Source organism: Brachycentrus maculatus, unplaced genomic scaffold (genome assembly GCF_059751285.1).
Source record: "Brachycentrus maculatus isolate JH-2025_06_01 unplaced genomic scaffold, ASM5975128v1 h1tg000086l, whole genome shotgun sequence".
NCBI lineage: Eukaryota > Metazoa > Arthropoda > Insecta > Trichoptera > Brachycentridae > Brachycentrus > Brachycentrus maculatus.
Genome location: NW_028280840.1, coordinates 2093540 through 2107897, shown reverse-complemented (window position 1 = coordinate 2107897; position 14358 = coordinate 2093540). Strand labels below are relative to the sequence as shown.

At 31.5% G+C, this 14358-nt stretch overlaps 1 protein-coding gene across 1 annotated transcript in view; it reads right to left on the bottom strand.

Annotated features, from left to right (window-relative positions):
• The window catches only part of LOC148310874 (uncharacterized), a 113687-nt gene extending 101664 nt beyond the window's left edge, over positions 1-12023 (bottom strand). Inside the window, exons 1-3 of the mRNA XM_088257633.1 lie at positions 10865-12023; positions 10646-10801; positions 10463-10612 (exon numbers count right to left, since the gene is read on the bottom strand). Of these exons, the coding sequence (XP_088113759.1) occupies positions 10463-10612; positions 10646-10801; positions 10865-11827 (1269 nt within the window). The 5' untranslated portion in view covers positions 11828-12023. The remainder of the gene's footprint in view (positions 1-10462; positions 10613-10645; positions 10802-10864) is intronic.
• Between the last annotated feature and the right edge of the window lie 2335 nt (positions 12024-14358).

Below are 14358 nucleotides of genomic sequence, written 5' to 3'. Positions count from 1 at the left end.
AATTCTTATTCTTGGAACTTCTAGATATATTGATTAAACTCGATTTACAACTCTTGAACTTAATAGACTTCAAGAGAGATATCTATGGTGGGATGAGGCAAACACGTATGTAAAGTGATCACTTAAACCAGCCTATGATTGTCGTAAGCTCTGTTTATGCCCAGACTTCAATATTCTGCTTCATCTTTGTTGATATGTCAATAAAAACTCCTATTTGAAGATAATCCAGATTTGTGAGCAAGTATTTGGACACACTCAAAATATTGTAACTAGTTGACTAGTTCAAGGATAGTTGACTCCTATTTTGACATTTTGGTGGTAAATATGCAAAACAATTTAGCGTGTTCCCCCTTTTTAGTTTGTTTACCGCTTGCGGAAAACCGCACGTGAAGTTCAAAGAACCAGCCATCGTAATCAGTTAAACCACCACAGACATACGCGAGCCTCGCTTTGCGCCAGATTTCCTTTGAAAATAACACATTAAAATAAAAATAATAAGATTTTAACCCTCTTTTTTTATGTATATTATACTCTCTTTTTGAGTCCATTCGCCAGGAACTACGCTTGGATGGCTTGACTTTGGCCAATGTCTGTACCCGACGGATTCTCCAGTTCTTTAGACACAAGGATACGAGGATAGCCTGGAACGACTAGTTGTGATCGGTAGCCTGGAGAGGAAGAGAGGTAGAGAAAGATCGCCACACGATAGACCGATCAAATTAAGGCAGCAGCAGGTACCTCGGTGGTTGGAGCTCTACGTGCAGCGCAAAGGATAACTGGAGAAGAGTCATTGCTTCCACAAGGGTCACAAACCTCAGTAATAAGGAATAAGATGGAGAAACTCTCTTTTAAAATCCAATTGAAGCGGTCTACTAGTCGTTTGTACTGGGTCATTGACACCGAGGCTGTGAATTATGATTATACAGTGAGTAAAAAAAAGGAAAACGCTTTTTGAAGATTACATCCTTTGTTATCTGAAATACGATATCCTGCAATTAATTATGAATGAGAAAATAAAAGGTAAAAAGGGATTGAGAGAAACGAAATTCTAGTTTCGAAATACACGTAATTGATCTTAAATGGGTAGGTACCTAGCTCCGGAAGTTCTGTAGAGAAAGAAAAAGGAAGGGTAGATCTAGAACCCGGAGGTCACCCGGAGTCCTGATCAAGGCTCAATTATACTCAATATTTTAAATTTAAGTTTTAATTAGTAAAAACCTTTATTTCTTAAAACCTATTGTGACACGTGTTTTGATGCGTTCCGCACCATTTTGAAACACCTTGCGTGAAGCTAATTCCAAATTTTAAAGTTGGGTCCTTGGGACATTGAAGGTTGACGAGGGGGTAGGAGCTGTTTCGAATTACTATTTATTTATTTAATTTTAATTTTGTATTTCTTACCAATGGAAACAAAGACAATAGGGGGGAGGCTTTAGTCATTGTCATGTTGTCAATTATGGGTTTATTATTATTTATATTTTTAGTATTTCTACGATAATGTGGTTAAAATTGTGATCATTATCTATTGAATGGTTAACGAACTCAGATAAATCATTATTTGTTAAACATAATTCGTATTTAATTCATATTCATAATCCGTTATAAATACTGAATATTTGGATGCATTTGCATTTATATAAATACATTTAATTGGTCCACGCAATTTAATTACCCTTATCACAAAAAATACCTACGAACCACTTAAGGAACTTGTAAACACTATTTGCGTTTTGCTATGCAACCCTAAGTGCCATAGTCATTTCTTCTATTCTTCTTTCCCACCCACCGTTTCTTCTCAATTTCATATCTCATATGGCATTGACGTCCTTCATCTTGTGTTCACATTGCTTTCATATAATTGATAAATTTATTGTTTTATATTCATATTTTTTTCTAATTACTTAATACTTGTTTGAGGCTTACCTTTTTATTAATATGACATATTAAGAAGCGCAATAGGTATTATTATACATTAAGTAAAAGGAAAAAGTTCAAAGAAAAGCCAATGAAAAACATTTATAATATGTATTTTCGAATAATAAATAATTTATATTAGAAAATTAATCACTTAAACCAAGTACGTTGCTAGATATCCGAAAATATTCTTCCTTAACCATTTTATGCAATAAAAAAAACACCCTATGGTGAATTAAAAATTTTGTGCTTTGTCATGCCTCAATTATCGTGAAATTCCTCTCCAATTTGAAGAGAATGTGCTTTCAAAGAATTTCAGGCACTGGTTGCAAAAGTATTTCGTATATTATCATATTTCTCCACACTTTTTATTATGTATTAAATTGGCAACATTTCAGTCGAAACTTTTTTATCTAGAATGCATCGTTGTTCGTCTTTGTAGTGTAGTGGTTGATGCATTCGGCTACCGTACTGTAGGTCCCAAATTCAATTCCTTGGGAAAGTTAAAATTGAAATAAGAGGTTTTTACTCGTGTATTTTTTAAATATTACCATGGAATTGCTGAACTGTCATTTTGGATTTTTGATATGTGAATAAAAAAAAAAGCAGTTGACATTGACTCAATTTGATTAGAAAATGATTTGGAATGCATCGAAAAACGTATCTAGCAAATTTTTTTTTTTTTTTAATGTGAGTTTTAACTTAATAAAAGTAAAATTATTTAAGAAGTATATGATTGAATAAAATGTGATATTGGCTTTGGTCGTAAAAAAATATTGTAACGAAAATTTCATTTTTGTTTATATTTTTTTTATTATATGAAATATTTTAGTAAAGCAAAATCAAAGAAAACTAGTTCCTTAATTCAGTATTTCAGTCGTAAAATTACCAAATAGTCCCTTCGGGGTGCTAAAATGATTTTCTTTGTTTCCTCCTTATTTACGAACCTCTATATCAGAATGATATAAAAGAATGATGTAAAAGAAAAGTTGGCCAAAATTTTCGATTTTTCTGACTTTCTTTTCCTGAGAAAATTACTTATGTTACCGTACGTATTGTATTATGTATATAGCCCCGTGATTTATGAGATGTTTTCTTGAATACCGCCTTTGAGACTTATCATCAATTAATAATAAACAACAAAACAATTTACCGTTCATATTTATTTTATTTTATGTGATCGTTAATAACAACGGAAATGTTTTATTATTTATTTTTCGGTAATCTGCCTAGAGAGATTTTTTCGATATATGAACATTACATTTTCTTTTTCGTTATTTTAAACAATACACATTTGTTACATTATGGGTTTTTCAACATGATATAAACCATCATTCATTTTTATGTCTAAAAACGATGGAAATCTGAGCATCGCAGAGCTTACGACCTGGCACTGATCACTTTATTTTGTACTTGTGTAACGTTCACAATCTCCCTATTAAAAATCCACATTGCATAATTTCTTTGAATTGATGTTTGATTCCTGTCATACATATATTAGTGGTTATTTTATTGATTTGGTATTGGTACTGACCGTGGCGCCTTTAGTTGGAAAATTTGAAAACATAGAAAAATACTACAAAAATAGGGTTTAAAATATGCATCGACAAAATATATTTAATGTAGATCCACATATTCATTGGTAAATCATCAGTAAGTTAAATAAATTTCATTATGATCGATTTCGCAGTTATCATATTTTAATTCAAGACAGTATATTCGATAAATAAACGTTTTGCAAAATAAACGATTTGTAAAATAAATTTAACCTTACGTTAATTTTATTTTTTTTAATGAAAGAAATTTCATAATTGAAGTTAATCAGCCATATCGGCTCCCACTATCAAACTTCATATTAATAACAGAATTATTACAGTGTTTTCATAAAAATAAACTTTGCCAATATTTATCCGCTTCAATTGTACAGTAGTTAGGGCGTTAGACTACCGTCTTGGAGGTCCTGGGTTCGATTCCTACGTGGGTCTAAATAAGTATTAGTGATTTTTTACTCAAAAGTTTATTTAAAACACTTAGGGTTTTTACCTGAAGCACAAGGTTTATCGCCTTATCTTAAGTATTTATCGTGTAACGACTAAGATCACATTGATTTATACAAAACAACGTCCTATGCACCGCTGTCCGTGACCGAAGGGTTAGAAAAGAAAATATTTTTCAAACTTTCATCTTATTAAAATAAAACAAATAAAATGGTTCGTTAAAAATATAAATTTTCCATTTCATTTAATTTTCAGCGTTTATCTAGTTGAATATTAAATTTCACACCATTTAACAAATTCGTGTCTAATGATTCAACAAAAGAATACGACAGCTTTATTCAAACCTCAAGAAAATTTGCAAAAGTAAACAAAGAAAATAAATCATATGGTAGGTCCGCCGCTTTTAATTTTGCAAAAAGGTTAATAAACCTAGCGTCTCTAATGATATGCCGCAATTTATCACTAACGCCGGGTCTTATACTAAATTAATCCTTAAAAATATGCTCTTTTATCCCTAGAGATTGATGTTCGTAATCGCGGGCACGAAATAACTTCAGATATACCTACCTACGTTCCAGATTTATAACTGAAAACAAAACTCATCCCTGTTATCAACGAATTAAACCAAGTCCAGGAGAAAATAAATAATTGGGGTCGAATTCCACCCCGAAAACCCGAAAGGAGTCAATATTTTCAATAAATAATGTATTTGAGACAGTTCCGAGAATTCATTGCTTTCTCCTGGATTGGCCAGAGAACAAAATATAATAATTTGTCACGATGATTTCTTTCCACCCTTTATGAAAGGGTGAACTATGATATCTGAAATGTACAGTTATATTTAAGATTCGAATAAGTTTTTTTTTCTAGTGAAAATCATTGTTTGATTTTTTCGGGAAAGAAACTATCATACAAAAACAATATTTGAATACAATAACAAACAGGCGGAACGAATATAATGGCTTATTCCGAGTTGACAAAACTTTTTAAAATCTAATTAGTCAACAAAAGAGATGAGCAAATCTGACAAGAAAGATTTAATAAATTTATGACGTGAAAAAACAAGGAGACAAATTAAGCCCTCTTTCATTATCATGTCAAAAACTAACTTAGTTATTTTTTCCTCAAGAGGAAATGATTCTTTATTTCCACAAATATATTTTAATTATTGTGAAAGTATTTTAAAACACCGGTATTTTATTTTTTTATGGAATGGCAACTCATTTATAATATAAAAGTTACCAAACGTAGGGAAAGGGTGAGTAGCCCCGGAATTTTTTTTAAAGAATTGTTTTGTTTATTTGTCTACATTAAAAACATATTGACATAAACATATCGGTTAGCCTTGCTTACATATTTAATAACGCTATAGGCATTATTAACGTATGTTGTTAATATGTTGTTTAATTTGACAAATGGCACAAGAAAACTTAACAATATTTACTGGATAGACAAATCTTAATACACGATTTGTTTGTTAAAAACTTTATTTACAACATTTTGAGTATGTCCAAATACTTGTTCACAAAATCTGGATTATCTCCAATTACAGGAGTTATTTTCATATTATTTTTAGACATTTTTTGAACTTCCAAGAATCTGAGTAGTATGTGGTTGTCAGTAATGGGTAGAATTGGTGAATGTTACACGTGTGTAAAGTGATCACTTAAACCAGCCTATGACGGTCGACAGCCCCGTAAATGCCCAGACTTCCATATTCTTCTTCATCTTTGATGAGATGTCAGAAAATAATGTTTAAAAACTTTACATTTATATTGTATCTTTGGATACCGTCTTTTTTCACAAGAAGAATTCATCCAAAAAAATTATTCTATTATTTCCCATTTTGATATATGTCTTTCTAAACATATTTTATTATTTATTTTGTTTTTGTATTGGAATCAGTTGCCGATTGTTTCCAGTATCCGGGTTTACCCGCCATTCCCTGAAACTGGCAATCAATTCCAGATAGTAAGTTTTAATATTTTCATTAATACAATCAGTGGAAAGTCATTTATTTGACCTGTGACTTTAAAAACTGTCAATTATAATGTAAGTACTAATATATTCAAGACAATCTGACATATCACTTAACAAAAACATCGAACTTCACATAGCGCATGTACGTTTTAATCTTTTTTAATTAATTCGGGAGTAATTATGTGGTTATATCTTTAATTTTTTTTCCTTCATATTTTGGTTAATAAATACCACGATTTATTTTTCATAATGATACTGAATACATCCAAATACGTATCTTTCATATCAAAATAAGTAACAGATTTAAAGAAATTATGGTATTATTCGAGTAAAATCAAAATTGTTTAATTTATCATAACCTAACCGAAATAATTATAAAAACATGAATAAAAACCATATTTATACTCATCCTCGAACATTAGAAATATTACTGGTTTGTCTGTCAAAAATTTGAAAATTATCGTATCCGAAATAACAGTGATGAAATTTACTTAAATTAATAACTAACCTAACTTAACCTAACCTTACCTAACCAAAATAATCATGAAAATATTAATAATAACTACATTTAATAAAATAATGGTAAAGGACTTGTGATTCGCTTACTCATCCTCCAACACTATCATTTATTGATTCGGCAGTCACCTTGTGGTAATATCCATCCATTTTAAATTTTGATTTTACTTGGTAAATACCACTATTTAAAATAAAATACTGGAATTTACCAAGTAAAACTTAAATTTCAAATTACTAGAAATACTACTGGTTTGCTATAAATCAAATGTTTAAGAAGTATCCGAATTAGCAGTAATGAAATTGACTTAATCAAAATTAATAATAGTAAAAAAATAATGAATTTAAAATAAATACTGCTACAACATTTTACGTTTGTCCAAATACTAATTCACATATCTGGATATCTCCAATTGTAGGAGTTAATTTTCACATTATTTTACTTACTTTTATATTCTTCTTCATCTATATTGAGATGTCAAAAAATAATGTGAATACTGCTAGTTTACTATCAAATATAGTAGTTATTAATTCTGTATATTTATGAAAATATTGAAATTATTTCATGGATACACGTAATTCTACAAGACGTTATGTAAATTATGAAAACGTTTTAATTGCAAATCAGATTACTATGTTGATCGGCGTCAGAAACATCAGTATGTCAGATGCCAATCAACGTTGAGGTAACAATGTCTATTCATACAAATTTGAGCTGAAAACAGTTCGAAAATTTATTAAACTCAGCCTTTCGAAACGTTACAAATAAACTTATTAAAAAAAATAATTATAGTATTTCAACATCTCAACAAAATAAAAACATGAATGTATTTTTTTTCATGGATCATTCCATGTCAAATAATTTAGCACTAACAGTTCGGTTGTTAAGATTTTTAGTATAATTATTTGTAATTTAAAATTGTCATTATGATACTAGTATTTTTTATCACAATGTACACATATATTCAGTATAAAATGTATAAAGTAAAAAAATCAATTATATGAAATTGTTGCTATATCTCTGTTGAAGATATTAGTTATTACGCTCTTTTATACATTTTGATTTTATTTCTACCCCTTATCCGTAACCAATGGTGCATAGGGTACTGCATTATATCGACGCAGTATTTTCTTAAACATTAATTACGTAAAGTAAAGGTGATCGTCCTGTGCTTCTTATGCCAGTCCAGGGTAAATATGAGAGTGAAAATTATTTAAATTTATTTTTACCCCTCTGGCAATCAAAATCAGGACCTCTTGTACGGAGGCCAATCACGCTTAATATTACACTACGAGGCCTTTTTTAAGTAAATTATTCTCTTATAAAAAAAATTCTTCAAAAACTTGTGTTTTTTTGTTGAAACTAAAACTGTATATTTATTTAATTTTATTTCAATAATTAAAGAAAACACTTCGTTTTTTACCACTTGAGTTTTATTATAGACTACATGTTTCAGAAGTTAAACTTCCATCATTCAGGTCTGTATAATAACTAAAATATAATATATAAAATTTTTCTATAAATAAGGAGAGGGGAAAGTAAGGGGAAGGGGTTAGTCAAGGAACGGAGTTTGAAAACAAAGGAAAAATTGAAATTGTATAAAATACAAAAAAACCTGAATTCTAATAATGATTTATTAAATAATATATTGTTTCAAAATTCTTCGCCATTGCTTTCAATTTTTCCTTTGTTTTCAAACTCCGTTCCTTGACTAACCCCTTCCCCTTACTTTCCCCTCTCCTTATTTATAGAAAAAATTTATATTTTATATTTTAGTTATTATACAGACCTGAATGATGGAAGTTTAACTTCTGAAACATGTAGTCTATAATAAAACTCAAGTGGTAAAAAACGAAGTGTTTTCTTTAATTATTGTAACATGTCTTACCACAAAGTTAATGCCGAAACAACAAATAAAATAATTTTATTTCAATAAATGATTTTTAGTAAAATTTGGAATTATTCATTTAAACCCTAATGGTAAACCTAAGGTAAATTTAACAGTTTGTTTTTGTAATTAACAAATACATTTTTGTTTTATATTACTGTCATCAAAACATTGAAACGTTAATTTAATGATATTAGCGTTGAACTGTTAATATAACTATTTGAATAATGTTATAAAGTAATATTAGTGGTTTACCTAGATTAATAGGGATGTGTAAAGTTCAAAGATTTATATCGGTAATTTAAGGGTAAGATATTGATAATTGATATTAATTGTATACTCGTAAGATAAATAATCACAGTTTAACTAGCCATGTTGCCTTACTTCTACCTAATCTGGATAATTCCCTTCGGTCAACCAGATCATATAGGAATTATCATGAGTTATATTTTGCATATAACAACAATGTTTATTATTTTCTTTCATATCGAACCTTCTCTGTTAATTTTCTTGAAAGACGTTGAAGTGAAGTTAAGAGAGTTTTATTCTCAATATAAATAATATAAGCATTTACTTTGTGGTTAGTCATTTATACTTTTTTATTTTTTACAAAAATGTTAATACTATTAGTATATAACCGCTCACCTCGGTGAGTGGTTATATACTAATATTATGAAAAAAATTTTAAAAAATAAATAAGTAAAATGACAGATTTGTTTTAGTAAATCTATTAAAAATACATATTCGCTAGATCCAAAATAAAACTATAACCTTATATTTTTTTCTCTCATATGAAACCTTCTCTGTTTATTATCTTAATATACAGTTTTGTTTTAGTAAATCTATTTAAAAAAAACATATACGCAAGATACGGTAAAAAACTTAAACTTTTGAAAAAAATCTTACTGGAACGATTCAAGGTCATTCATCAAACATGGATTGTTCTGGAGTCTAAGTTTTTCACATTAAACAAATGATATTTACCTAAAAGGTGTTTATGATAATTTGGCAAGAGAGGTTCGATTCAGTCACCTGATTTTCAATTTTAAAAAATGTATAAATTTATTGTTTACCATAATTCTTTCAGCGCTGAAACATTCATTTTAACGTTTAAATAAATTAAATTAAATTAAATCAGATAAAAGCTCTTATAGAACATGTAATTTTGATTAAAAACACCACATTATAAAAATATATTTCGCTGCGTCGTACCACAAAATTATATCAGGTGTCCCTCATATGATGAAAATTAGTGGAATTTAAAAATAAAGCTGCCCTTTATCCTAATTCAATGGTGCAAAGGGCACCGTATTAGATCGACGCGATGGTAATTTGGTCCCTAGTTATATGAGAGCAAATTAAGTATTCACTTCTGAATCCAAGGTCGAAATGTATTTAATAAAATACAGGTGACGCAGATAAGTGAAGGAATTCACAATGAGGGACATTGTGTATGGAAAAGGAAACTGAGGAAGAATGAACGGTAGAAAAGATAGAATATTTGCAATGGCAAGGGCTCTCGGAGTTACATACCCATACATTATAAGTAATTAGCTTACGTTGCGAATCTGTTAGAGTTAAATAAAATCTTCTGCTACTGACCCTTATCTACTACTTTGCATCCAATGGTGGATAGAGCACTGCATCAAATTGATGCTATGTTAACTTGATAGTTTATTATATTAATGCACAATAATCAATTTCACTTTTCAGGACTAGTCAATGTGCACCAAAGACATAAAAAAAATTATAATAATTTAGTGATTTGATACTCGCCAGTAGACTTTAAATTTATAAATAGCGATAGAAAAAGTTATTTTAAGAGGAATAAAATAAGATATGTTTTATTTACCCCAGTAAAAGAATCTTTTCACTGCGAATAATAATTTTCTAATAAGACGTATTATGATACATTTAACTACGTTTCATAATTAACGAATAATAATTGTAAAATAATTTGAGGTATTATATTACGTCGATCTTTAGCATACCTATTTTGTACATTTATACTTAACCATTTAATCGAGTCTACTTAGAAATACGAGAAGCGGAATGCGTAATACCTTCCACGCGAAATTCCACAAGCAAGCAGTTATATTACAAAGGCACATGCCGCGTACGTAATGCGTTCGCACGTGGGTTAGTGGTAATTTAGGATAACGTGTTTACCTGCAGATGGAAGTAGGATCCCGGGCATTTGCTGTCGTGGCTTCGCGCGTGATTATCGCACAAACAATGGTGGTACCCCGCCAAATCCCGCTTCGTCTCCAGCATTATCATATCATATTCTGTCTCATCACCTCGCTTGAATGTTCGGACCTCGGGCTGGCCTGCCTCCCCCAGCCCTGCCACCCCGCTCCCTCCGCACACGTGGGTGCCTTCTATTGTCTCCACCGTGGAGGAGATTCCCTCGCAGCCATACACCACCGGCTCGGTCGCCATAGAGTAATTAGACAGGAATCTATCTTTCCACAAGTCACTCGATGACATTATCCGTCTCGGAGCCATCTCTACGTCGGAACAGAACCTATCGACGTATCTGTCGTCGAGTGTCACGTTAACGGAACTCACGTTCAGCGGATGTTTTCTATGTACGCCGGTTGTCTCGTTTTTACATCCCAGCTGGTAATTTGTATTCATCAGGGATGATGTTCTCATATCCGGTGAGTAATCGAATTCGCCCGGTACATCAATATTTACGAAATCCGCGCGCGGAATATTATTCTGAAAATTCGACGAAGAAAATATACAGTTCGCGTTGATTCCCCGATCCGGGCCTTTGAAATGCCTGACCAGGCTTTCAGATTTGCGTTGGGGAAAATCAAGAGGCATTTCACTCAACGGGACGCCGTGATTATTTTTTTTAGACACTCCATCGCCGCCGATCTTTTTAAGGGAAGATAAATTTCTTTTTATCTTTTTTACGAACGATGAACTCGGGTTGGCGTAGGGGATGTGTCTCGGAATAAAGCTAGAGACGCTTTTCGTCTTCACGTGCTTGCGGTCCAAACTGCGATGATACGAGTTATTAGTTTTAAGATGAGCGTGTCTGTTATTTAATTTTTCGAAATCGCTCAAGAGTTTCTCGCGAGTCTTCGGCAAGTCTTGAATGAACGTATCGTTTTCGAGATTGCAATTGCACAAAAGGTCTATCGCGTTTTCGGTTTCGTAAGCTTTGTTCCAGAACTGTTGACAATTGTAACCCGACGAGTGTCCACAGGCCTCGCAGGCTGGTCCTACGAGGAGCTCCTCGCTCGTGTTCCTGACGAAGGAGTCGCTGTAGGTGCGGGGCCGCGCTAGCGGGGGGTCCTCCGAGGAGCCGCAGCACTCCGCCCCGCTGGCGCCCCCAGTGCCCCCCGCGTCCCCTGGGCTGCCGACTCCCAGCCCTTGCATGTCCTTCTCCTGGCTGACCTCGTCCACCATAGTAGCTACATCCCTGTTGACTTGAATCACTCTGGGAGAGTGACGGCTCGCTTTACAAGAATCCTTAGATTTTTTGAGGGAAGTGGGTGACGGCTTCTTTGAGTGATGCATAATTTTGATTTCAAATTAACTAGAATTAATTCAACACCTTAAAAAAACATTTGTACAATTTTTTTAAACTTTTTATTTTGCATTAAAACACGTTATTTTCGTATCAATACGATATTAATCATATTAACGTCACATATTGCGCGAATCTGAAAAATCTTTTCACTGAAGTTACTTTTGCGGACACCACACTCTCGTAAAAAATTAAAATATATTTTTCAAATTTGTTGACATGTTAAAGAAAGTTTCGAAGTATTGGGATAAGTGTGTAGCGCGGTACAACGCCAGCGAGCTACGTCCGCTCCCAACGAGGCTGAGTTCAGTACTAAACGAATCCATACAGAATTCTAGGCACTAGGGTTCGTAGCGGTAAAGGCGCTCTATACTACGGGGTGGTAGAGAACAGACTCTAAAGCGGGCGACCGAATATTTTCTTTTCCGAAACGGTTAACAGAATGATGAGAAAAATGACAATGCCAATTCAAATACGAATGAATGAAAAATACCCAAATTTCTATAGCTATCTTAAGGAGTTTTCAATAAGATATCCTTGAATAACTTAATATAAGTAGGATGCCAGTAAAAATATTTTGAGGAAATTATAAATTATCTATTTGAACGGGAAAATGTGTTTTTAAACTATACATGAAAATAAATTTTTAATCAAAGATTTCAACGCATTTATCATTGGACTGAGTAAAGAAATATATATTATCTATTCAATAGACTGGAATCTCTTAATGTAAACAAGATTTTTCGCATGAATATTTATTTCAATTTATGTAGGAAAATATATTGACACATTTCTGTGAATGGCTGAAGTGAAGTGAAAAAAAAGACATTGAATATTTTTAAATAATGTCAATTAATTTACACGAGTTTTTTCAGTAGTGAAATAGTGCCAAGTTTTTTTTTTAGAAAAATGTTTGTTTCTATTATTTACACAAATATTTCAATTTCATACAATTTCTGTGAGCCTAAGCGGCTCATTATTAGAAAAAGGTATCAAATTGTGGTAGAGTGGGTTCGAACCGAGAAACTCTGACTTAAGAGTACGTGATACTAACCACGGGACCACAACCCGACACAAACTTGAACGTTTATAACAGGAAAACAATGTATTCACATCAAGTGGCAGTCCTGGGTAGCTTTAAATAAACATTTTGAGAACATATCGCTCACCCCTTTCAAGAACGTCATAAATCAAAAAACTTGATTTTTCAGGAAAACGTTTTAAAATATTAAGATTTAAAAATAAAATATATTAAAAATAAATATCAAGCCACTTATTGAACTTTTTACTATGCAACAGATCTTTTTAGGTAAAACCTGAAGGTTTTTTTCTCCATTTGAAAAATATTAAGTATTTAAAAAAATTAAACAATACCCTTTCTTCAAAATGAAAATTCAACACTTTCTTCCCTGTAGCGGGTAAATATTAAGTTTAAAATATGCCTCTTTTGCTGGGATATAGTACATTTTCTGGACATTCCGAAAACATGAACAACTGAAAATTGTCGGTTTTTGATTTATGACGTTCTTGAAATTAGTGAGCGATATATAGATTCTATTTTGATTTACTAAGAAAAGAATCCGAGACAAATATCAAGTCCATTTTTTTATTTGATTCTCAAATCCATTGGGCTGATTGAATATCTTTTTTTTTTCACAATTATAATTGTCAGACGTTAGCTAATTCAAAAAGGTCAAGTTCTAATAACGTTTTTGCCTAGTCTAAACATTTGAAAATTAGCATAATCTATATTTAACTCAGACAGGGTGACAGGGATAGTTCGACACGGGGTGGTTCAAGTAATTAGTGAGCGTTTAATATTAGGGTTTGAGTGTGGACTAGGAAAATAAAAGTATTTCTAGTTCACCGACACCCGACTTTGTTTAATTAAACCGAAGAAACGTCCGTCTCCGGTTTATTAGTCTCACTGACACTGTAAGTCTTACGTACGTCAAGCATTTGTCTCACTTAATTGCAAAGTAAATGACACATTTAAACTACTTTATAGTTTTTGACTTGAAAAAAGGAATAAGAATTCAAAGTAATTTTGGAGGTTTTTGGTAAATTATTTTTATCTTTTCAGTTTTTTTTCAGTACTTTTAGGACCCAAAATTACTGATTTGGACGCTGACGCAATTCTGAAAATATCCGATTTATCTTAATAGGGTTATTCAATTATAATGATGCCTCGACGAAGTTACTCTACCTATTGTTTATTCGATTGACTAGATCAATGTTATTGCTTTATTATTTTCGTACAATTTATCCCATCTCTACATATATATTTTATACACCATATGAATAAAATATTCCAATTTTTTTTTTAAAATAAGAAAAATTTACTCAAAAATGTACATTATAAATATTCACTTATTAATAATAATTTTGACGCATTTACTTAAATTAACCACCTAAAAGTAATCGCAATAATTTGAGTTATATATAAGTATGTATTATTTTCGTACAATTCATCCCATCTTTACTCTCGCTAGATAAATTCAATATATAGTATGAATAAAAT